The 25,526-nt window shown below is 42.7% G+C and overlaps 1 protein-coding gene across 1 annotated transcript in view; it reads left to right on the forward strand.

Moving 5' to 3' along the window:
* Window positions 1–25,526, forward strand: part of LOC144693984 (mediator of RNA polymerase II transcription subunit 12-like protein) — a 590,784-nt gene that overhangs the window by 456,358 nt on the left and 108,900 nt on the right. Inside the window, exons 22-29 of the mRNA XM_078564267.1 lie at window positions 4,023–4,250; window positions 5,752–5,893; window positions 7,317–7,437; window positions 12,838–12,939; window positions 15,171–15,284; window positions 17,016–17,233; window positions 23,444–23,632; window positions 24,947–25,021. Coding sequence (XP_078420393.1) covers window positions 4,023–4,250; window positions 5,752–5,893; window positions 7,317–7,437; window positions 12,838–12,939; window positions 15,171–15,284; window positions 17,016–17,233; window positions 23,444–23,632; window positions 24,947–25,021 — 1,189 coding nt within the window. The remainder of the gene's footprint in view (window positions 1–4,022; window positions 4,251–5,751; window positions 5,894–7,316; window positions 7,438–12,837; window positions 12,940–15,170; window positions 15,285–17,015; window positions 17,234–23,443; window positions 23,633–24,946; window positions 25,022–25,526) is intronic.

Genomic DNA, 25,526 nt, shown 5'->3' on the forward strand with positions numbered 1-25,526 from the left:
AAACATCTGGTAAAGGATGTGTGTTTATTTTAAAAGTGGGATAAAGAAATAGGAAGCCGGGTCTCGCTTCCTCCCTGAAGGGATTTAAATTGCCGTATTTTCTGAGAAGCAAATATTAACCTTGGCACATCATCTCCTGTCACACACACTGCGTCTACTTTTAGTGTATTATTATGTGAAAGTGCTCAGCATTTCAGTAATTCAATTGGAGTTAATCACCATATGGAATGTGACACAGAACTACTAATTTTTTGTCAAACTAGTGATTCTTTTTGTCTTGCTTTGTCAACGTTGGTCTTAGGCACCCGCTGTAATTGCAAGTTTGAATGAGAATTTGCAACACTTGCTTGAGGGAATTGAGCACCCGAGCTTAAAAAAGTTATTTAATCAAGCCAACTTATTTTTATTCATTTCATTTAAAAAAATAAAAATTTGAACAGCGTAGATATAAACTGGTGCTCACTGAACATTACATAGTCAGGCAAATGTCCCAATATAATTCTAACTGTATCTCTAGCTTTCCACACTCATAATTAAAAACAGTGTGCATATAAAAATGAGTGTTCTAGTTTGCCACTGGACAGACTTAGACTGGGATTTCTAGGCCGTAGCCAAAAAGCTGGCGGTGAGCCAGCGTCCTGAGGGCCACAAGTGGATTTTACGGCCATTGGGCTAAGTGGCTAATATTGTGACTCGCACCATGTAGGAGAACGCCCCGCCCCTGAGAGCTGTCAGCCAGTCAGATGACCGGCATCTCTCAGGTCCCAGCAGTGCCACTGGGAGTGGTGGCTGCTGCTGGCACTGCAGCAGTCCCCGACAAAGAGCAGCATAAGAGGCCGGATTCAAAGGTGAGTCAGGGCAGCTTCACTTGGGCCAGTCGGGCAGACCTCGACAAGGGGATTGGGGGAGGCCACAATCACAAGGAAGCTAGTGCGTACAAGTGGGGCCAGTGATCTCCGTTAGTGGGGTGGCTTTATTGGGCAAAGGGTGCCCAAATAGGAGGGACCCAGCCCACAACTAGGTCACCAGTGTTTGCCTGGCAGCCTCAGCATGTGGCTTGAGCATCGCCTCTGTTAGTAAAGTACCAGTGGCGGCAGGAGGAGGCCCTTATGTGGCCGTTAATTGGCCACTTACTGGCTTCAGTTGGCCCAAAGGCCTGACGTCTATCTCTCTGCTGGTAAAATACCAGCGGAGACAGGTAGACAACGGACGGGAATTCCCCCCGCCCCCCCCCCCAATACCATCTGAATTTTATGGCCCCACCTACCTGCCAGCTCCCTCCCAGGGGAAGGATGAAGTTGCTGCCTTAGTGTTCCCCAGCATTGTGTCCAATTCCAGACAATAGATTCTGGATAGAGTCTGAACTAGCTGGGTGGACATTGACTCTCTATACTCGTGTGACAAAATGCAATGAGATTAAAATGATTGAGATAAGATGAAATAACAGAAAGGACATGTTCCTGATCCTTCAGTGACATAATTTGAAATTGACTAAAGAAATTTCTGCTATTATTGGTGAAGTTATTCTCAGTAATGCTACTGTAATATAATTGGGAATAGTGAGCATCCCATAAGAATACCATGACGCGTCTGCATCACAGAGATTAGGAGCGATTTCCTCTGGTCGCTATGTGTTGGTGACATAACAGATACAGCAGGATGTTTTTATCTGATCACTGATCGTGTTTAGAATCAAAAGCACAATTTCTAAATTTGCAGATGACACAAAATTGGTGGGTGGTGGGGGCGCGCTTGGTGTTGTCAGTGCTGAGGAGGAGTGCAACAAATTGCGGGAAGACGTTAATAAATTTGCAAATTGGACAAATAATTGGCAAATGAAGTTCAACAAAGATAAATGTTAGGTCGTACATTTTGGAAGGAAGAATAAGGAGGTCACTTATTACTTGGGAGATGCAAGTTTAGGTGAGGTAGAGGAACAAAAGAATCTTGGAGTAAAAATACATCAAGCACTAGAAGTTGCACCACAAGTCAGCTAGACCATAAATAAGCAAACGATTGCCTAGGTTTGATTTCAAGAGGGATATAAGTGAAAAGTAGGGAAGTTATCTTCGTTAGACCACTCAGAGTACTGTGTGCAGTTCTTGCCATGTTATAAAAACGATACCGGAGAGGCTGCAGAGATGATTTACAAGGATGATACCAGAAATGTGTGGCTGTACATATCAGGAAAGGATGGATAGCCTGGGTCTCTTGTCTCTTGGAAAAAGATGGCTGAGGGGTGACTTCATAGGAGTCTTTAAATTTATGAGTGGTTTAATAGAGTGGATACAGAGAGAATGTTTCCTCTTTTGGGGAAGAGCATCACTGGAGGCCATCAACATTAGATAGTCACCAAGAAATCCAATAGGGGCTCTGGGTTAATGACAAAATACTGTGGATGGTGGAAATCTCAGTTGTTGAATTGCAGATAGCCTTGAAGCAAACCTCTGCAGGTTGACCTGTGAGGTGGCCAGTGACTGGAGGAAAGATTCTGATGTGTCCTACCTGCCAGAGAACAGCAGAAAGCGATGTCCCCCACTACCTACGTTGTGAGTGGGGTTGCCTTAAGTCCATCTTGTAAATGAAACAAACGATGCCTCTTGTCAAAAATCTTTCAGCTTATTTGCATAAAGTATACACCACGTAATATGTTGAACACTATTTTCAGCGGGAGAGGTATGCGATTCGGTAAAAGGTTGGCCTCTGAAGAAACGTAAAGCTAAGGTACATTCTTTGATATGTGAGAGATGCATAATATGAACGAGTCCAGCAATTCAAAATCAAGTGCAGTGAATCTGTCCTGAAATCATGGGACAATCGGACTTGTTAATCCTTTGGGTAAAAATAGAAATGGTTAATAGTGATAAAAGGGAAAATGCACAATTACACAAACTCATAGTTCAAATAAACCCCTGAAATAAACTTAATCAGGAACAGATTCAAATCCCAAATGGAAATAACCTGAAAGGTTCAAGCTTTCCATCTGTGGTACAAATTTGGATGCCAAGCCATAATTTCCAGTCACTAACGGTGAATGCTGCACGGAAACATCATTGACATGGGCTCTCAGCACACTTGGGGTGATAACGCTAACTTTGGGCAATGGTTTAAAGTGGGCAATATTGAATTGCTTATCCATTACATACCAGGTTCAAGTTACTTTCCATTGAAGTGAATGGAAGAAGAAGCAAACAGGGTGCAGCCAAATCAATATTTTACACCATCACCCAGGTTAAATTTACCCTCTTTGAGAATTGTTGTAACTCAATTCCAAACATGCTTGAATTGGTGCCACGCAGAATCTCAATCAGTCATCATTTTTGTATGGCTTCAGCACCATAAAATGCGTCCGTTTTGTGCTGCTGGCTTTTAAGCCAGGGGCTTTCTTGAGTATCCTGTTGTTGAAAGTGCAGTTTATTGGAAACTTTGTTTCTCTGAACTAGCCAACCAACGAGTTAAGCCCGCAAGTGAAAATCTTGAAGTTCTCTACATCAGTCCTGACCAGTCACCCGAGTGCAATAACTTTCTTTGAATGGACCCTGATTTGCTATTTGACACGGAAGCCCAAGAGATTTGAGTAAGCAATCACAAAGATGCTCTAAAGAGCATTTTTCTTCTTTTTCCATCCAAAGATAAGTGTGAAGTCTCACATATGTCCAATCGCAGAAGAGGCATTTAATCAATTTTTGCTTACACAAACATCTCAAAATAAGTTTATTCTCTTATGTTGCAGCCCCCCCACCCCCTCCCCACCCACCCTCTCCATGACAAGTAACCCTATTCATGTGTGGGCTTCAAACTTTGTTCATAGAATTAAGTTGACCAAAAGGCAGTAGAAAATCTCCTTAACTTTTTACTTCTTTTCTTTCTCCTAATGTATGATTGCAGTGCCAAATGCGTGTAGCAATTTTCAGGCAGTTAGGCAAGTCCATGGAAGTAGCTTATATGAACTGCCGATGGAAATATTGACCCTGTCTTTATGTGTGACGTTGATGTAATGAGATGTGTTTTCTTATCCTCAGTAGCGCCTGTTCAAAGGTTAAGCAGACCATTTACAGCAACGTGCAGCCCTCCAACTCCAACTTACTGTGGGATCCAGACTTCATGTTAGATTTCATCGAGAACCCGTCAGCTCATAACGTCAACTACTCCATGCTGGGGAAGATCCTTAGTGATAATGCAGCGAATCGCTACAGCTTTGTGTGCAATGCACTCATGAATGTATGCATGGGACATCAGGACACTGACAGGTAGAGGTCACCGAGGTGACGTGAGAATTTAATAAAAGAGGAGCTGAATGGCACGGTTAGGTAGCACACTCATCTTTTCTGCTCTCTGGGCCCTTGCATTAAATCCAGACCGATGGAATGAAAATGCCTTTTCTAGACTAACTGTAAGGATTCTACCCACAATCGATTTGAAAGCTCTCAAACCAGTTACCGTTTTGACAATGTTTACAGAGCTTTGGGCAGAGCACCAAGTTGGAATAGTTTTGGATTGCTCCAGGAAGGACAAGATGGGCCAGTTTGTCACTGCCTTCTGAGACTTCCCTAATTGTGCAGTTCATATTAGTGGGAGTTTCATGAAAATAAGATTTCATAGAATTGTTTATCTGTCGAAAATTTGACACACAAATGTTCCACATCACACAGCAGTTAACTGAGGACCAGAAAAAAGTTTTGGGGCAGCAAAGTTTGCTGAAAATCATACGCAATTGTTTCTTCTTGTTAATGCTTCAGATTAAATAGTCATTTGGTAGTACAGAACTTGAGTATCGCTGAAGAAAGGCGTTTTGTCAAAGCTTTTCATCTTGCACTCACCAGGCAAGAATCGCAAGAATACAAATGTCAGGGAAGCAACAACTTTATACTGTATGGAGATTGCTTTTTTCAGCAATACTTCAGATTAAACTAGCAGCATGTTTTATGGTGCTGGTGTTTTACCTTACTCAGCCTGATAATCACAGAATCATACAGGCAAGTAGGAGGCCATTCAGCTCCACAATGCCTGTGCTAACACTTTGAAAGAGTTATCCAATTAGGTCCACTCGCCTACTTTTTCTCCATAGCCCTGCATATTCTTCCTTTTGAAGTGCAAATCTAATTTTTTTCTGAAAGTTATTCATAAGTGTTCCTCTGCCCTTTCGGGCAGTCTATTCCAGATCATAACTCACAATGTAAAAATATTTTTTCTCATCTCATCAATGGTTCTTTTGCCAATTACCTTAAGATTAAGTGTCCTTTGATTTGTGATATGTGATTCTCTTGCAAGTAAAAACATTTTCTTGTAATTTACTCTCAAATAATTCATAATTTTGAATATCAGTATCAAATTTCACCGTAACTCCTAGAAGAGCAATCCCAGCTTCTCTCGTCTCTCCACGTGGCTGAGCTCCTACATCCCTGAAGCTGAGCAGATCCACCTAAAGGCTTTGTGGCAAAGTGTGTACATCTGCAAAGCCTGAGAACTATTTTCGTGGGTGAAGATAGAATATAAGGGGGCTGGGGTGAGACAGTCTGTACCCAAACCTCTCATTCCCACTGACATTAGCAAAGAGCTACAAAGCAGCAGTATTGTGACACACCCATAAATGTTCCCTGAGGTAGAGATATTGATCACTTCCATAATATAAAAGGAGTTACTTGAATATTTTAAAGGGGAAAACTATTTTCTGACTGTCTCAATCAAAATATCTGTACCAAATTACTCTGACATTCTTTCTCTGGGTCTTTGCTGTTTTCTGTTTTACAGAATCAATGATATAGCTAATCTCTGTGCTGAGCTGACAGCATGCTGTACTGTACTAAGTTCTGAATGGCTTGGTGTTCTTAAGGCTCTTTGCTGCTCCTCAAACCATGTCTGGGGATTCAATGATCTGCTCTGCAGTGTGGATGTAAGTTCACATTGTGTTAATTTCTCTGTTTTCTGGCGACACCCTAGCAGAATAGATGTCACTGGCTCCAGTGGTCTGAGGCAGCTCAGTTGGCACACAATACATAAGATAGTTGATGCTGGGTCAGGGACTGTGCACCTCCACTAATAATTCAGCTCCTTCTCAGGCCATCAGCTTCAGTGATTCCTCCGAAAACAAAATTAACATTTTAATTGTATGGAATTAATTTTATCATCAGCAGGAATGCTTGTGTTTTGTCTGCTCTCAAAACTTTGCAAAGGCTAAATTTTCTTCCATTCAATGGTGTTAGCAAAAAATTCAAGAGTGAGGTTGAAGGGGAGGCAATGCAGTTTATGCTCACTGACGTTCTTCACTGAACACTAGTAAAGAGTAGACAATGACACTCTGATAGTGGAACTTGCTTCCACAGGAAGGTTCATGAGATTGTTCATTTCTGCATATTCAAGCTCTAATCTGGAAAAAGCCTCAATTTTTTTTTTTGATCAGCATCCCATCCATCACCTTAAACATTCACTCCCTCCACCAGCTATGCACAGTGGCCGCAGTGTGTGCCATTTACAAAATGCACCGCAGCAACTCACCAAGGCTCTTTCGACAGCATCTTCCAAACCCACAACCTCCAGTGCCTAAAAGGACAAGCAGAAGGCGTGTGGGAACTACACGTTCTCAACTACAAGCTCCCCTCCAAGCCACACACCATCCTGGCTTAGAACTATATCGCTTTTCCTTCTCTGCTGCTGGGTCAAAAAACTGAAACTCCCTTCTGAACAGCAGTATTGGTGTATCAACACCAGATGGACTGAAGTGTGTCAAGAATGCTACTCATCACCACCTTCTCAAGGGCAGTTAGGAATGGGCAACAAATGCTGGTCTTGCCAGCGATGTTCACATCCCATAAAAGAATTTTTAAAAACCGAATTTACCCATCATATTTTTTTTGAAATGTAAACTTGGACGTTTCTACCTTCAGAAATTATATTAACGTTTATGTTAGTTGAAGTAATGAACAAGGCTCGATGTCTGCCATTGTTCACACACCGAGTTCGCCCTCTTAGTTGTGGCGTTGTGAGGAAGTGCCAAGCAGAGAAGTCAGGAAGAGGGAGCAAGCCAGAATGGAGGTTTTTACACTGAGCTATTCCAACACCTTGTTGTGGTTGACATCAGTGTGAGGTGCAGGTAGACGACTGGGAAGAGCTTATGAGCCCTAACAAATTAGTAAGATATGTTTGGAAACTTGATCGCATGTATAATTTAAAGGAGTCTTGCAGTTATTCTCTCCCTCTTTTCCCTGCTCCCACCATAGAAACTTTTGTTGAAATCTTTATCTAAACTCCTATCATTAACAATGTACAAGTCAATTTTTGCCAATCACTGGTTGCTGTTCACTTTGATCTCCTTGTAGGTGAGTGATCTTTCTTTCCATGACTCTTTGGCTACGTTTATCGCCATTCTAATCGCACGTCAGTGCTTCTCGCTGGAGGATGTGGTTCAACATGTCGCACTTCCCTCGCTTCTAGCAGCAGGTGAGCAGGTCTGATTGCAGCGGCGTACACCTTTGCTCAGCTTCACGATGTTTTTATTGCTCTACAAAGCGAGGCATTTGGGAAAATATTTCCACATTTTGAGTGCAGTAAAGTTCCCTCAGGTAACGGATGCAGCTCCATCTCTTCAGCCCCAAAAGGAGGGTAAGAGTTCTTCTGAAGCCCATGATGTGGGGAGTTCCCTAAGGACATTCACGTGCCCCCCTCCACCCACACCACCTGCCCTTGCTTATCTATGTTCATCCCCATGATGACACCCAGCTCTGCCTCTCCACAACCACCTGCCTATGGCTTCAGTGCTGTCAAGCTGCTTGACCCCATCTTAGATGATCTGCAGATTCCTTCAGCTACACGCTGGGCACAGTTCCCACCAAAATAAAAAAATAATCCACTCTTCCCTGTCCACTGTATTTGGCAAATCAGTAATCTCAGTGTCCTATTCGATCCTGAGTGGAGTTTCTGACTCCATATAATTTTCATCACTGCAAACTTCCATGAGCATAACATCACCTGCCCACTACCTCTACCTCAGCCTAATCGTGATCTCTGCCTTTGATTATTCCACTGGAGTGAGGAATAGAATTAATGTTTTAGTCTGTGAGCTTTAAATGAAGACCTTCATTTTGTTCTTGTCCCGCCCACGCCTTCCTCTTAACCTATCCCATCCCTAACTTTTCCCAGCTCTGATGAAAGGTCATAGGCCAGAAACTCTGTTTCTCGTTCCACAGATGCTGTCTACTCTGCTGAGTATGTCCAGCATTTTCTGTTTTTATTTCTGATTTCCTGCATCTGCAGTATCCTGCTTTTCAATTATTCCAGTGTTTTCCTGGCTGCCCTCCACTCCCCACACATAGCTTCATGCAGTATGCTGCTGCCCATGACCCAACCCATACCAAGTCCACCTCACCCGTTACCCCTCACCTACATTGGTTCCTAGTCCCCCAGTGCCTGAAGTTTGAAATTCTGATCCTTATGTTTAAATCCTTCCATGGCTAAACCTCTAATAATCTCTCACCTCATTCATCACGACAGCACACTCCATCCAACCCAAACTTCCTGCTCCTCTGGCTCCAGCCCTTGTGGATAATCCCCCTACCCCTCACCTCCTCCCCTACTATCCTGCTCCTTTGCTCCACTTTTGGTGGTTATGCTTCAACTGTCTAGATCCCATACTTCTGAATTTCATCTTCCCCTCCATCTCCTCCTTTAAGACTCTCCTCAATTGCACCTTTGACCACCAAACTTTGGTTTGGCATCATTGTTGGGCAGCTTCTGCGGTCTTTATGACTTTGTTTGGAAATGCAAATACATCAAATGCTCACAAACACATTTGTCATGTTCTGTGTGTAACAACAAGAGAAATTCCCATATGAATGTATCTCAACCCAATGGGGTGGCATTAGTCATTGGACTAATGTTCCAGGGTAATGCTCTGGGGACCAGGGTTTGAATCCCACCACGGCAAATCTGGAATTAAAAGTCTGAAGATGACCATGAAACCATTGCTGATAGTTGTAAAAACCCATGTGATTCACTAATGTCCTTCAGGGAAGGAAATCTATTGTCCTTACACCTGACTCCAGAGCAAGGGCAATTAAGAATGGGCAATAAATGCTGGCCAAGCCTGTGATGCCCACATCCCATGAATGAATAAAAAAAACTGAGAAAAGTCTACCCCTGCTCCATCAGTGCCATAGCAAAGCTGCTAATTTAGTGACTGTTGCAAATCAATGGGTAGCTGTGTGCTCTGAGGAGCTGTGTCAAACCCATCCAAGCTCATTGAATGTGGGATTCCATTGCTGACAGAGAGTTCTGAATCAAGCCTAAACTCATTAGTTTCAAATGTTTCAAATGAAATGAGGTTTCTAACTCGAGCATGTCTGAGCTTTTGGGCTGGATGCCTAAACGAGTTTAAAAAAAAAAATTCACATACAGAAAGAAAATCTGAGCTCCCTATAAGTGGGGAACCCACTGATACATGCACAATTCAAGCCATCCACGTATCCCCTCATTACCTCCTTGGTGTTAAAAAATTACCTAAAATTCCCTTAATCCCCCTAAAGCACAGATTTCTGTCATACAGACCGAGAGAGTCTAGGTTTGATCTTTGATCAAAACCAGGACAGATGCAGGCAGCAATTTAATTAGCTTCTCTCCTCCTGATGGAAGAAGTAGAAAATCAGCCAGGGCTCCCACTCCAGATTATCACCCAATGACTCCAGCGAGAAGTGTACACTTGTGTATTTGCCGTACGAACAGAACTGGACTCGGCTGTCATCAAATAATTACCCAGTGATGTCTCTGCACGATGAATGGACGCTTACGCAAGGTAGCAGAAGCGACTTGCCCTCACCGGTTGACATCCAAGGAGAGCGTTCGCCTTTCAGGAAGAAATAAGGAGAGAAAATGTGCAAATTAGGGACGGGCAATAAATGCTGGCCTAGCCAGTGAAACAGTCACTCCATGAAAGAATATATTTTAAAAAAATTCTTTGGGGCAAAGCACAATCTTTCATCATATATCCTCCTCGATATTTTTACAAATGCATCTGAATTAAAACTGCACAAAAGCACAACAACTTTAACCCTATTGGGAGATTTACACCAAAGACTTGAGATCCTGCACCACAAGCCGTCACATAGCTTCAGGTCTAATGACATGCAGAGTTTTCATAAGATACTGAAAAATCAATTATGACAGTTCTTAAAAAACTTATAATTAAAATTTTCTATCACATATGTTTGTAATATACATACAGATTGTGGAGATGTGTTACCAACTCAGTAGATTACGGGGCTGAAGCTGTCATTCCAAAGCCAAAAAGTACCATGGTCAAACCACAGCTTGTGTGTTGTGTTCTCTTCTGATCATCAAGGGAACAGAAATGTCCAGGCTTTGAGGGGGTGTGGAGAAGGCTGATTCATAGTTGTCACATTTTATGATACAGCCAATGGTAAATGCTGAACTGTTCAAATCACAGAGGGAAACTTGAAACAACTGACACAACTCATTTTCAATTTGTATAAATTTCAATATGCATGCCTTGAATTCAGTAGTAATAAGGCCGCCAAGTCTTATAGGTTTTTATAAAACTAAATTAAACATTTATTAATAAGAGAAATGATTTTAAATATGTACATAGATCTACAAATTACTATTATGGTAACTTCTAAATTCCCTGATCAACCTAACTCCCAGTTACACTTTCATTAAGGCAGCAGAAAGACACACAGATTTTAAAAGACTCAGGCAAAGAAACATGATATCCTGAAGAAGTGGCTTTCCAAGTGAGTTTTCTTAACTTCAGTCCTTTGAAGACAGCAGTTTGAGGCATAGATGCTGGAGGCTTTTTCACACACTTGTAAGATCTTAAAATGCCTTCCCTTTCACGCAGCCCTTGCTCCTTCTTTATACATATCTTCCTCTTTGAATGCAAATACCCATTGTTTCACTGTGTCTTTGGACTTTATCTCCCTGATAATAAAACTCACTCATAGCACTAAGTTTTACTGGTAATCTTTGGGAAAAATAAACACTGTTTGTAAATTTCACCTGGCTAGGTGACACATTTCACCCCTCCTTGAATAACAATCTAGTTTGGTTTATTTAAAATGCAAGTGCTCCCTTTCCCTCTATGTTTACCTACTTAACATTTCAACCCTAGCTTCTCTTCTAAAACATCAAAGCCTTCAGACCAGCTGCCTTTAATCCAATTAAGTCTCACAGACATACACACACACATAAACACACATAGACACAAATACCACTATTTTACAACAAATTCCAATAACATTATGAGACTTATTATATCTTCCTGACACACAACTAAGTTATAAGGGTTGGTGAGAAAAAAGCCTGCAGCCTTCCGACTGGAAAGGAACTAGGTAAGAGAGAACCTTGTAGAAATATTGAGGTGTAGAAAATAAAACCTGATGCACTATTTGTAGTTAAATCAAGAAAAAGAGGCACACAGAGCAAGTTGGGAACTGATATTAAGGAGGATTTCTTGTGTACTTTGTGAGTACCTGAAATATTCTTCTGGATAAGGCAGTGGAGATGAAACATCTGGAATTATTAAAAAGATACTTGAGTATTGCTGAAAAAAGAGACATGCTGTTGAAGCTTTTCATCTCGCACTCATCAGGACAGATTCACAAGAATGCCACATCTAAAGGGAACAACGATTTATACTCCACGAGAAGAGGGTGCTGATTGGTTGGCAGGAGGACTAAAAAGTATTAATAAGATACTGTAGTTAGATGGTGTGACCAAGGATTTCCATGTGCCTACCAGTGTTTGCACAATTAGGTAGTGACCAGTTGCACCAAATGAATGGTAGCATTGGAAAAGATGAAAAGGGTATCTGGGAAAGTACTGGTCATCATGATGGGGGAAACCATGCTGGATTTCCCAGCAGTCAACAGGAACCTGCCAAAAGGAAGCTGTAGATTTTATGAGAAAATTTAACAGCTTGAAGGAATCCTTTCAAATATTTGCGGATTGGGATAGGTCTTTACAGCTTCTTATAACTCTTGTTATGCCTTGTTCCAGACTTGCCCTTGAGCACCTGATACAGATCTCGAAGAACAACTTGGGTTTATATAACTGCCTTTTCGTTTCTCTTAAACACCTTCAAGTTTCACGTACAATGAATTATTCTGAAATACATTGTTATGTTGGGAAAAGTGGATTGTACACAGGAAGATCACACAAACAGCAGTAAAGCACTTGAAGGAAGACAGTTGGGAGAATTCCCCACTTTTGTATTGGATTTGTAAAATCTACTTAAGTATTGGAGCAGTCATACTAAGCCTCTGTTCCATGACTTATTCAAAGGATACACGAGAACACAAGAAATAAGGAGCAGAAATAGACCATGTGGCCCATCGAGCCTGTTCCACCATTCAACACGATCATGACTGATCTGGGGCTTCAACTCCACACTCCTGCCCATCCCCCAGGTCCCTTGATTCCATCAGAGACCATAAGTCTGTCCATCTCTGTGAACGCAGTGCTCTCTGAGTGCTGCAATGTCAGCTGCATACCCCATAAGCGAGCCACCATTTGAGCCAGGCTATCATTTGATGCTTTATTTCCCTTTCGGTTTGGTTAATAAAGACATTTTGGTGAATATTTTATTCTGTTTAAACTCGTAACAGATAGTGATGTTGGTGAGTATTGGTGTCCCTTCATGCATTGCCACCACAAGCCACATTGAACAGAGGGAGTTTGAAGTCGTCTTAGTTCGTATGTGAAGAAATATTTTCCAGCTTTGGAGGTTTGTGGAAGAGAGGCAGAGGAAAGCCTGTGCCTTCAATGTTGAAAGCTGATTATTTTTCCTGCGAGATATTTATAACCTCTTTGAGTCTGTGTTTCTTGCAGCATGTGGTGATCCAGATGCAGAACCAGGGGCCAGGATGACATGCAGACTTTTGCTGCATTTGTTCAGAACACCACAAGTCAGCCCTTTCCCTCAGACTAATGGTAAGTTTCCGCTGACAGCCCTGTTCCCCTTTTTAAGTTTTGTTATGAGGACAAAGCTGTCTTTATCCAGATTACTAAGGATTGACCTGTTGACCAACTTCACAGTTGGATAGTCTAACATCAGCAAAGTCTGTGTACATGAATGAATACTTTAGACAAAGCCTGCACACAATGGTTTCATTCAATATTAGGCATGGATCACAAACAATTTCAAGAAAACCCCACAGAAACCGAACTTCAAGGTAAACTGAGTTGGAAGGCAGAAGAAAGTAATGAAAAGCAATGATAACGTGTGGGACAATTTTTATACCCATCGCCCTTCGTGTTTTATTCAGAGAAAGCACCCAGGTGATTGCTCCCTGCTTCTGTCAACATGCATCCGCTAAAAGATGTGCAAGGATTGCTCAGGACGATTAAACTTCTCCCCCTTCCATTGTAGATAGGGAAGACCCTTCCTTGCTGCAGCGTAGCTAAGATCAACTCATCTCATGGGTGCCAGCTCTGGGCTATCCAGTTAGTCCCACACCCCTAGCCTCTCCGCATAGCCCCGCGAATTTTTCCCTTCAAGCATTTATCCAACTCCCTTTCAAAAGTTACAACTGAATCTGCTCGCACCAGCCTTTTGGGCAGCGCATTGCGAATCTCAACAAGTCCTGAGCTTTCCTGAGAAAGGGAAGTGAAAATAGTGCCAGTGGGTTTAGCACTCCTAGGTTTTAGATGTCTCCATTTGCCTCAGAGTTGGACTGCATCGATTAAAAATTGATATGATCTTAAAGCACCCCTGTCCATGGGGAGCGACATTTTAACGTCACTTCAACGTAACTGGAATTGTGCGATTAAAACCTTTTGTGGTTCACTGTGTAAGATTTTGGATTCGGGTGCCACAGACACCCAAGATCGGCAGTCGCGTATTCATAAGTAATTTTAAGGTGGTTTATTAAGAGGCATTAGCTAAATAGACGGAAAAAGTATACAAACCTGTCTCAGTCGAGAGTACTTCACTGATCTCAGGTGACAAACGGATGGTTGGCACAGAGTGTGCTGATCTCAGCTTGTGATGGCAGTATTCTGCTCTCTAGCTGAAGTGTGAGGGAACTCTTCCCTTGGCCTTACTCCATCTTTCCTGGTCCATCTTCCAGCTGAAGAAGGCAGCTGCCTGACTGGCACTGCCACCTGATGAGAACTGCCCTCTGTCTCTGAGCATTCGTTAATATACTTAATTTCTAGGGACTGGTGGTTTACCTTATGTCGATCACTTCTTTGAACCTTTCTAACCAATGAATACAGGCCGGGCACCCAAGACGTCAGTATGGTCACCTCCATTACCTAGCTCAAGGTCAATTTTTAGTTTCCCTCATGCAGAGGGTCATTTGCTAGATAAAGGTGGTACCCACGGCACCAGAAACATAGAAAATAAGAGCAGGGGTAGGTCATTCGGCCTTCAAGCCTGCTCCATCATTCAATATGATCATGGCTGATCCTCTATCTCAACACCGTACTCCCGTGCTCTCCCCATACCCCTTGACACCGTTAGAGTCCAGAAATCTATCTATTCCCTTCTTAAATATATTCAGTGACTTGGCCTCCAAAGTCTTCTGTGGTAGAGAACTCCACAGGTTCACCACCCTCTGGGTGAAGAAGTTTCTCCTCATCACAGCCCTAAATGGTCTACCCCATATCCTGAGACTGTGACCCCTTGTTCTAGACCCCCCCCAGCCAGAGGAAATATCATCCCTGCACCCAGTCTGTCATCCCTGTCAGAATTTTATATGTTTCAATGAGATCTCCTGTCATTCTTCTAAATTCCAATGATTACAGGCCTAGTCAGCCCAATTGCTCCTCCTACGGCAACCCTGCCATCCCAGGAATCAGTCTGGTGACCGCTTGCTGCACTCCCTCTATGGCAAGTATATCCTTGGGTAAGGAGACGAAAGCTGCACACAAATCTCCAGGTGCGGTCTCTCCGAGGCCCTGTACAGCCACAGTAAGCTGCAGAAAACTCCCTGCTATTGGTTCACAAATGTCGGTAGAGCCTAATGACCTCAATGTGGCGAGTGCAGTCATTGTGACCTTCATCTCTACAATGTCTTGGTCCCTGACCCCTTGGAATTGTTTGTCTTTTTTTCAGAGAGGGAGAGAATTAATACTGTGCCAGCTAATTTCATTTAGAGTTCTATACAATTCTAAAAAAAAAAATAGCATTTCTTAAAGGTCCCTATTCCTTACAACAGGTAAAGCTGCTCCTGGGATACGTTCGTCCTGTGACCGCCATCTTTTAGCTGCAGCACACAACAGTATAGAGGTGGGGGCTGTGTTTGCAGTTCTGAAAGCAATTCTGATGCTAGGTAAGATATGTTGCATGAAGGAACATTATCAATCTAGGTTATTTTAAAAGGTATAGATTGATTGAAAGAGGTTCGCACCAAATAAGATCAATTGGCTAACATAGCGCCATCACCTTGTTGGCTTAGCTGTTGAATAGTTTGGCCTCGACTCTCTCTCGCAATAGAAATTCTATCACATAAACAGGAAATGCTGGAAAAACTCAGCAGGTCTAACAGCATCTGTGGAGAGAAAAAAGGGAGTTTACGTTTCGAGTCCTTATGACTCTTCTTCAGAGCTAGTCCTTTAGCTCTGAAGAAGTCATAAAGACTCGAAATGTTAACTCTTTGTTTTTTCTCTCTCCGCAGATGCTGTTAGACCTGCTGAGTTTTTCCAGCATTTCCTGTTTTCGTTTCAGATTTCCAGCATCTGCAGTATTTTGCTTTTATTCTAGGTTCTATCCCTGGCCCTGAACTTATCCTGGCCAGGTCAGCAGTTAAGGTTCTACAAGAGGCTTCAATGCCCCTGCACTAAGGAGTCATAAATCAAGCAGGGTTCTTGCTCCAAATCACTGCTCCATGGGCCCTGCAGGAAAGTGCTTGGATGGATCATGCAGTCACAGGATTAAGCCTGTGGTACCACATATAGTGCTGTATTTGCCAGTCCTCGCTCTCGCTGTATGTTATAACGGGGATGGGAGGAGTGCGCAAATTATTAAGCCCACTACTCCACAGGCCATACCATTAATTTAAATGTTTAATTTTCTCACCGAGATGGCCAATTGTGTACCCATAGTTCTAGTACCCAGAAGAAAAGAGACTCTGACCAACTTTCTTTCAAAACTCAGAATGATTAATTTATTTTAAACTCATTTTACCAAGTTGCAAGTATTGGTTAACACACAATTGTAACCGGGAAATATAACTATCTATCTCTTCCTAAAGAATTCCCGCAGCACACACACACACACAATCAAAGGACAAACAAATAGAGTTTCTCTGTGGAGATGGCACTTGGAGGATGGACGTTATAAAATAAAGGAGAAGGTCCGCAGGGTCTCGACGCTGTCGACCTGGAGTTCCCCCGTGTGCAGACAGGATGCTGACCCTGGTGGATACCTGGGAGTTCTCACCAACTGGTCCAGTTTTGCAGGACCAAATGCAAACTGGTTACACTGAGATGAGGGTTCTCTGGCGCCAGGTTGATAACCACACACAAATTTAGACAAGGTAGAGAGAGAGAGAAAGAGAGCCAGTAAAGGTAGCCTTCCTTCCTCAGCTTTGTTCTCCAACAAGACTGCCTTCAAAATGAGCAGGCTCACAACTTAAGTTTTTTTCCCTCTCTGTCATGTGGCTGCCTTTTTGTCTCCCAGCTTTTGATTAATTAAAGTTCTTTGCAGTTCAAAGCAAACAAACAACTCCTCCCCAAGTACCATATAGGTCAGGTGATTTCTTGGAAGAAGCCTGCTTGTTGACAGTCCCAAGGTGAACTTATGATCTTTAAAAAAAAAAATCCCCGGCTAGCATCCAGATCATGCCATGTCCTTCCAATTTGCAGTCTTAAGAGAGATGATTCTAACACATGTGAAAGGTGGCTGTTTGAGTGAGGCTTCAGTGAGCTTACTGGCTCTGGACCTGCAACCCAGCCACAGTTGGTACCTTTAGGAAGTGATTAAGAGAGAAGAGATCTCACTCTGTCTAAAGGTTTTAGAGGGTGGTGTTGAGCACAAATGACTGCGTTGTGTTTATGTCTAGGTGATGCTGAATTGGGCAGCAATAATGTTAATTCCTCCAACACTGATGACTTCACTGTGACCAATCTGCTGGCTCCCATCAGTATCCTCGATGACATTACTGAAGATGACGTTCTGAGTTCCACCAAAAACCCCAAGTCAATCAGGCGCACTGTTTCCATAGAAACTGCCAACCTGAGTGAATATGCCAGGTTTGTGCTTAGGACCATCTGCCAGCAGGTAAGAATTGACATTGAGAAAGGAAGTTATTGTACAAGCGATAAAACCTTGTCTGATAGTTAATAAAATGTTACAATAATTTTGAAGAACTTTGTGATAATAAAGTCTTCAAAGTATTTTTTAAGAATGACACTTAAGTATTTAACTTCTTGAAAAATTGGTTTCAAAACTAACAATAGCAAAACCATGAATATTATCCGCTGGTAATAGTTACACTTAATGTGACTGTGTTTTGCCAGGGTTGGACTCTTCTCAATATAAAGCTAGGCAAGGTTCTCCTAGTAGAAAGCCTGAAGTTTTACTCGGAAATATATTGCATTAGAAAGGCATTTGACACCATCCTGCCTCTATCCTGGTTTTCGGCAATGACGGTACATTTTGGTCGGGATTTTCCGTGCCCCATCGTGGCGGGAACCGCCGCCAGGAGATTCGGTGGCCCTGCCAAAAGCCCATTGACTTTCGGTGGGACCGGCCGATCCTGGTGGTGTGTGGGGGCGGAAAATCCCGCCCTTTGTTATTCACTCGTATGGCATAGGTGTCACTAGGAAGGCCGGCCATTATTGTTCATCCTGAATTACCCTTGAGTGGGTGCTGGCGCGCCACCTTCTCGAACTGTTGCAGCCTGCGGTGAAGCTATCTCCACGGAGATGTATAAGAGGGGGTTCTAGGATTTGACTATGTTTTTCAATAGTTTTAATTAAATTGCTAGCTATTTCTCTTCTGCCCATCAGTTGCAATTTGCTGGCTAAGTTGAGAAGGAGGAGGAGGGGATTGGGAGACTAGCAAGCTTTTCCCAGATTTCTTTTGGTTTGCCTTGTGCCTCCCAAGCGTAAAGACTCTTCTATGAAGAGTCATACGGACTCGAAACGTTAACTCTGCCTTCCTCTCCACAGATGCTGGCCAGACCTGCTGTGCTTTTCCAGTTGTTTTTGATTTTGTTATTATCAAAGTCAGTGCTTGTTGGCTCTCATTCCAATTTTCGAAACTAGTGTAATTTCAGAAATGTATTAATTATCTGTCCTCGTCCCCCTGACCTGGTGCCTGTAATTTGAAGGGAGGGTAGGTGATGGGGTGATGGTGGGAGTTGGTGTTGGGGTCCGTGTTCTATTCATGATTATTTTATAACTTGCTGCTGAGAGTTCCAGGCTTGGCGCAGATGCCCCATTACTGCTGCACACAAGAGAATAAGTTAAGCACGTGCCTGGCATATACAATACAGACTCTAATGGCCACTATAGTTACAAGTGTAGATTAGTACAGCATGTACACTCTAGACAGGTGCCTGGTAAATAGCTTAATTCCTGCTGCCCAGTACCATCCTGTTTGCACTCCTTTGTGCTTAATTGAAAATAGGAACGGGAGTAGGCCATTCAGCCCCTCAAGCCTGCAATTAGATCACGACTGACCAGCGCCTCAATCTGAGCGGACAAACAATTTACACAGGCTGTAGTGACTGCACATATACATTCACACTGTAAAATAATGTAACAGATGTGAGCCACTTATTGGACTTTACACATAAGTGTTACACTCCCATATTGTTAAATCATCTGTGTCAGAACTACTGTGTTGTGAAGCCAACGGCTTCTGTATTTGAGGCTTTAATACATTTATGGATCTAGTTTGATGAGCAATAAAATATTTTTTTGGCCTCATTTTCTATTTGTCGCGTTTGAATCCTAATTCCTTTTCCATGTTCCGCCCTCCCCTCAGCCTGCAGCAATTCCACATAAAGGGGCCACAAAGCTGGTCTTCGTGCCACACCTGAGCCAGGAGCTAGGAAATGAGCCTTCACCAATCCCCCCCACCTTCCCTTTTCACCCCCACCACTGCCCTGCCACTCCACCACCCAACCCAATCACCCTCCCACTTCAGAGCTATGTGTGACTTTCCCTCCACAGCACCCCATGCCGGGGCCTCTCGTATAATTTGGTTTCAAAAGCTGCTGTGTTGGTCGGTTTAATAGCAGCCTAGAGACAGAATCTGTTTACTTTCCCATTCCTGTCTTCCCACAGACTGGTATCTTTCCCCACCAAAACCTAACCTTGTTGGAAACATTCTCTGGTTCATTTGTGAAAAATCCTTGCTCAAATAAACAGTTCCTTAATTTAAAAATTCTTTTAGCTGTCTTCTCATTGAGATTTGATTTGCCCTCAAGTAGGCACGGTACAATAGTAGTTATGTTAGCAGACAAGTAATCGAGAGACTGGCACTAATAAGCAGTTCATGTCCAAATGCAGCAAGACCTGGCAATATCCAGGCTTGGGCTGACAAGTGGCAAGTAACATTCACGCCAAATAAGGGCCAAGCAATAGCCATCTCCAACAAGAGAGAATCTAACCATCACCCCTCAACTTTCAATGGCATTACCATCATCGAATCCCCACTATCAACATCCTGGGGGCTACCATAGACCAGAAACTGAACTGGACTAGCCATATAAATACTGTAGCTACAAGAGCAGGTCAAAGGCTAGGAATCGAACAATAACTCACTTCCTGACTCCCCAAAACCTATCCATCATCTACAAGGCAGAAGTCGGGAGTGTGATGGAATACTCCCCACTTGCCTGGATGAGCGCAGCTCCAACAAACCTCAAGAGGCTTGACACCGTCCAGGACAAAGCAACCCACTTGATTGGCACCACATCCACAAACATTCACTCCCTCCACGACCAACGCATAGTAGCAGGAGTGTGTATCATTTACAAGATGCACTGCAGGAATTAACCAAGGCTCCTTCAACAGCACCTTCCAAACCCACTACCATCTAGAAGGGCAAGGGCAGCAGACAGATGGGAATACCACCACCTGGAAGTTCCCCTCCAAGCCACTCACCATCCTGACTTGGAAATATATCGCCATTCCTTCACTGTCGCTAGGTCAAAATCCTGGAACTCCCTAACAGCACTGTGGACTGCACCACGTGGACTGCAGTGGTTCAAGAAGTCAGCTCACCTGCACCTTCTTAAGGGCAACTAGGGATGGGTAATAAATGCTGGCCCAGCCAGCGAAGCCCACATCCCGTGAATGAATTTTTAAAAAATCTGCAGACTTGTGTTCAAATCCCAACATGGCCAATGGGGAGTTTCAATTCAGTGAAATTTTTTTTTATTCATTCAGACTTGACTTGAGGTCACCAAAACCTCTGCTTTTCATGTCATCACTTTCATCGAGTCTCATTCCCCAATCCCCCGCTTTACTTGCTGACCTACCTTTGCTCCCTGTCAAGCAATCCCTTGACTTTAAAATTCTCATCCTTGTTTTCAAATCCCTCTATGGCCTTGCCCCTCCCTATCTCTGTAAACTCCTCCAGCCTCACAACCTTCCGGGTCCTGCACCCCTCTCGTTCTGCCTTCTTGTGCATCTGCAATTTTAATTGTTCCACCTATCCCTCAGATCAACGTTTGGTCATCTGACCTAATTTTGACTTATGTGGCTCAGTGTCATATTTTGTTTTCAGATGATCCTTTGAAGCGCCTTTGGACATTTCATTATGTCAGACGCTATATAAAATATATAGTCCATTCAAGGTGTGCACATCACTGGCAAAGCCAGCATTTATTACCCATCCATCATTTTTCTTCTTATTGATTCATGGGATGTGGGCATCACTGGCTAGACCAGCACTTATTATCCAACCCTAATTGCCCTTGGTGATGAGCTGCCTTCTTGATACGCTGCAGTCCATGTGGTGTAGGTACACTCACAGTGCTGTTAGGAAGGGAGTTCCAGGATTTTGACCAGCAACAGCGGAGGAATGGTGATATGCTTCCAAGTCGGGATGCTGTGTGACTCGGAGGGGAACTTGCAGCTTGGTGTCCCCATGCGGTGGTGAGCTGGACTCTTGACAACTGAGTGCCTTGTGGTAGTGGTTGTTGGAGTTCAGTCACCTGAGCTCCAGGACATCACTGCAGGAGTTCCTCAGGGTAGTGTCCTCGTCCCTAACATCTTCAGCTGCTTCATCAATTACCTCCTTTCCATCATAAGATCAGAAGTGGGGATGCTCGCTGATGATTGCACAATGTTCAGCACCATTCGCAACTCCCCAGATACTGAAGCAGTCCATGTCCATCTGCAATCTCCTCATGTCGTCTTCACAATATACTTTCCTACCTCTCTTTGTATCATCTGCAAATTTAGCTGCCATGTCTTCACTCCCCTAAGTCATTGATGTAAATCGTAAAAGGTTGAGGCCCCAGTGCAGACCCCTGTGGGACTCTACTCATCACGTCCTGCCAAGCAGAAGGAGACCCGTTTATGCATAGTCTCTGCTTTCTGCCAGCCAGCCAATCTTCTACCCATGCTAAAATGTTACCCCCTACACCATGCACTTTTATTTTCCGTAATAATCTTTGATTTGGCACCTTATCAAATGACATCGCATATAAAGAAAATACAAACCACAGTTTTTGCCATCACACCGGCAGTGAATCACTGAGTTTGGGAGGTCTGTTTCATTACATCACTGAGTTTATTCAGTGAGCTTGTATTCATGACTCAAGTTACGGGGATTTCAACTGCAATTAACCGAGGTTGCTTCAGTAGGGTGAGGTTCCTATGTAAAGGTTTGTTTCAGCTGCATGTGATTGATACATTCCCGAAATCTTTTTTAAAAATACCTTGCAGTTAATGCACAGAAGGGTTTTGTATCCATTTTTTTTAATGTAATACATGCAACTAAAAGTAAGTTACATTAAAACGGCTCTGGAGAAGAGTCATACGATGTGAAACATTAACTCTGTTTCTCTCTCCACAGATGCAGCCAGACCTACTGAGTTTTTCCAGCATTTTCTGTTTCTATGTTATATTAAAACTGTGTCGTTTATGAATTACCCGTTTTACCTTGCATAATAAAATGCACTTAATCTTCCTTGATATATCCTATATTTGAAATCCATGGTGGATTAGCTGGACTCAGCCAGAGCTGTAGTAGCACTATGATACCTGTACTATGATTTCAGAAGAAAAGAAAAATCAGCTCAGGATTGAGCTTAATGTATGTCTATTGACCCCAGAAGGCCTTGTGACACAGTGGGTAGTGCCCCTGCCTCTGAGCCATATGCTCTGGCTTCGACTCCCACCCAGGACTTGACGGCCAAGGAAGCTGCGTTCATAACATGGTCAAACAGGTTGATTATTAACCGACAAATCGTTCCAACCCACATGAATGGCAGGTGGCAAGAGTGGGAGAGATTCCTGGTCAGCCATGTGATGGAAAAAAACTTGGAGTCTCTACTGACACTATCCATCGCTCCAGACTGCAACATGCATCTAAAAGTGAATGTTGCCGCAGCAACTCGGACTCCGAGTAGCCTGTAACACACACACTGCCACGTCACTATTGGCCCCTGCTGGAATGCCCACAAGTGTGGAGCAGGAGGAAAAGATTGGAGTCAGCAATGATGATCTCTTTGATCAAATACTGTGCTGCAATTCTGTGGTCAAATCCTCACGTGAAGAGCGGCCACTTGGGTAAGGCAGTAGCTACTGGTCAAACCATCCTTCAGCGTGAGTTGGCACTCTCAGGAAAAGAAAGTGAATACATTTGAAATAAAATCACCCATTGCCATTGTGTTCCCTGACTTACATTGGCTCCCAGTCCAGCAACACCTCAAATTTAAAACCCTCATCATGGTGTTCAAGTCCATCCCTGACCTCGACACTCCCTATCTCTGTAACCGCCTCCATCCCTACGACCCCCAAAGAACGCTGCAATCTTCCATTTCTGGCCTCTGTGAAGCACCACCTCCTTCCTTCAGCCATTGGCGGCCATATCGTCATTGCCTAATTCTGAAGCTCTGGAGTTCCCTCCTTACCCCTCTCTCCTCCTTTAAGACGATGCCTAAACTGCCACTCTGCACTAATACCTCCCTAGGTGTCAAATTTTGTCTGATGATGCCGCTGTGAATTTCTTGGATGTTTTACTATGTAAAAAGACACTCTTTAAATAAACTGTTGTATGTATCAGGATTTATTGTTACAATTTGTGCAAACACCCGACTACACAACATGGGAACAATATGGCACTACAGCCTCACAGTGAAAGATGACCGAATATATATATAATTGTTTTAAAGAAGCTGACCTGTTTTAATATACAGTGGAGAATAGGTCATTAGATGCCATTGAATCGTGTTCTTTTACCTTTACTAGTAAATGCAATTCGTGTTTCAAAATGACATTCTGGTTTTCATTTTACTCTTGACAGGAGTGGGTGGGGGAGCATTGCTTAAAGGAACCGGAGAGACTGTGTACAGATAAGGATCTAATACTTGACCCAGTGCTCTCAAACAAACAGGCAAGGCAACTCCTGCAGCTTATCTGTTATCCCCATGGCCTTAAGGAATATGTGGAAGGAGACAATCCTCAGCGTCAACACGTCAAACACATCCTTCAGGTATCAGGAATGGCAATCTAGCAAGGTTTACCTTTTGGGTTTGATGGCTTTGCAATTTTTTATATGGGGTTGTTCAGCTGATTGACATAACACAAAATAGCAATAGGCAATCGGGTAAAAACAGAGTTGAGCCTTTTAGAAGTCTATATGATGTATACTTTAAAACTGTGCTATATGAATATCAATCAATGATTGTCAAGGAAAACACTGAGGATTTAAATAAAGCACAGCTTGACTCTGAGTCCACGTAATCTACGCTAAGGGAGAGGTGCATCATCAGGTTTTCCTATTGGATGTGACGTATAATGCCATCCTCATCTGGTTACATAATTCGAAGAGCAGAGAGCTCTTTTTTACCTCAACCAACCCATTAGCAGGTCATTAAGTGTTCCTTGTGGGATCCTTGTTTCTCTGCAAAATGGTTGCTGCATGTCAAGAGAACGCACTTCAAGGAAAATTCATTCTTTGAGATTGACGGATTTCTAAATACCAGTGACATAAAGGGATAAGGGGTAGTGAGGAGGAATAAGGCATTGAAGTGGATGATCAGCCATGACCTTACTGAACGGCAGAGCAGGCTCGATGGGCTGAATGGCCTACTCCTGCTCCTATGTTCGTATTTGCGAAGCGTTTTGTTACGCCTTTGAGATTGTGATAAGGTGCTACATGAATGAAGGCCTTTTGAATGAAATTAGTACGTCCGGAATCATATATTTTTAATACAAAGGTCTGGAAAAATTAACATTGAAGGACGACTTGTCCGCAAATCACTTTGGGTTATGTTATTATCTGTTATTCTAATATTTGTACACTGTGACAGAACAAATGATTTGCTGATGAGACTTGCTCAACATAATGGAGCTTTGTCGTAACTGTGCCTGTACAAGCCACATCTGAAAAATCTTGGATCAAGAGCTGCTAACCATGTTAACCTGGTGGGACAAATATTTTACTGAAGCAATCATATTTTTAAAAAAAATCTATTTGTTGTAAAGTTTCTTAAACGATTTCAGAACTGCCAATTTGTTACGCATGTACTATGGCAGGGGCACTGAAGCCGACTATGACCCCACTTACTCTCAGAATAATTAACTCCGTACAGAGGGGAAGGAAATTTGAGGCAACTGTGGTCTGAATGCAACACCAAGCCATGTATTTATCATATTATTAAGCACCTTTTTTAAATTACAAGTGTTTCCTGTATTTTCCCCAGAGCTTAAGGGAAACATGATTTGAAGAAGTCTTAATAAAATAAAGGAACCAAGAGGTGATCTGTGGAATTGTTTTTCATTCCCTGCCTTTGATTCTGTTTAGAATTTGGACCAGTGGACTCTGAGACAATCATGGTTGGAGCTCCAGCTAATGATCAAACAATGTATGAAGGAGCCTGTGAGTATAAAGCACAGGCTGTGATATTTAACGCTGCTCCTTTTCCCCTTCAGACTGATGGATTTTGAACAGATCAATCGTATCTTGATATTTCATTGAGGTTTGTAGGATCTTGAAAGGAATTGGTAGGGTAGATGGAAATGATAGGGTAGATAGAGAGCCACTTGTTTTGCTGACAGAGACTAGGACAAAGGGATATAACAGTTAATTGTATGTTGATTGAGTGTTAATTTTATTCCGGTGGTATGCATTCATTTGGGGTGTCTCACCCAAATATATATATTTTTTGTATTTTTATATATGATATACATCATTTATATACCATATATATATGTGTGTGTATATGTATATATATACTATATATGTTTTTTATATATAATATGTAGCTATATGGGTAGGCTGAAAGGGGCTTTTCTTGTTGAACATACACAATATGCAATGCTTGTCTCTATAAATAAAAGCTTGTAAGTGATTAAAGATTAGGCTGTAGTATTCTATCCTTCAC

This window comes from Cetorhinus maximus, chromosome 19 (assembly GCF_964194155.1).
Source record: "Cetorhinus maximus chromosome 19, sCetMax3.hap1.1, whole genome shotgun sequence".
Lineage (NCBI taxonomy): Eukaryota > Metazoa > Chordata > Chondrichthyes > Lamniformes > Cetorhinidae > Cetorhinus > Cetorhinus maximus.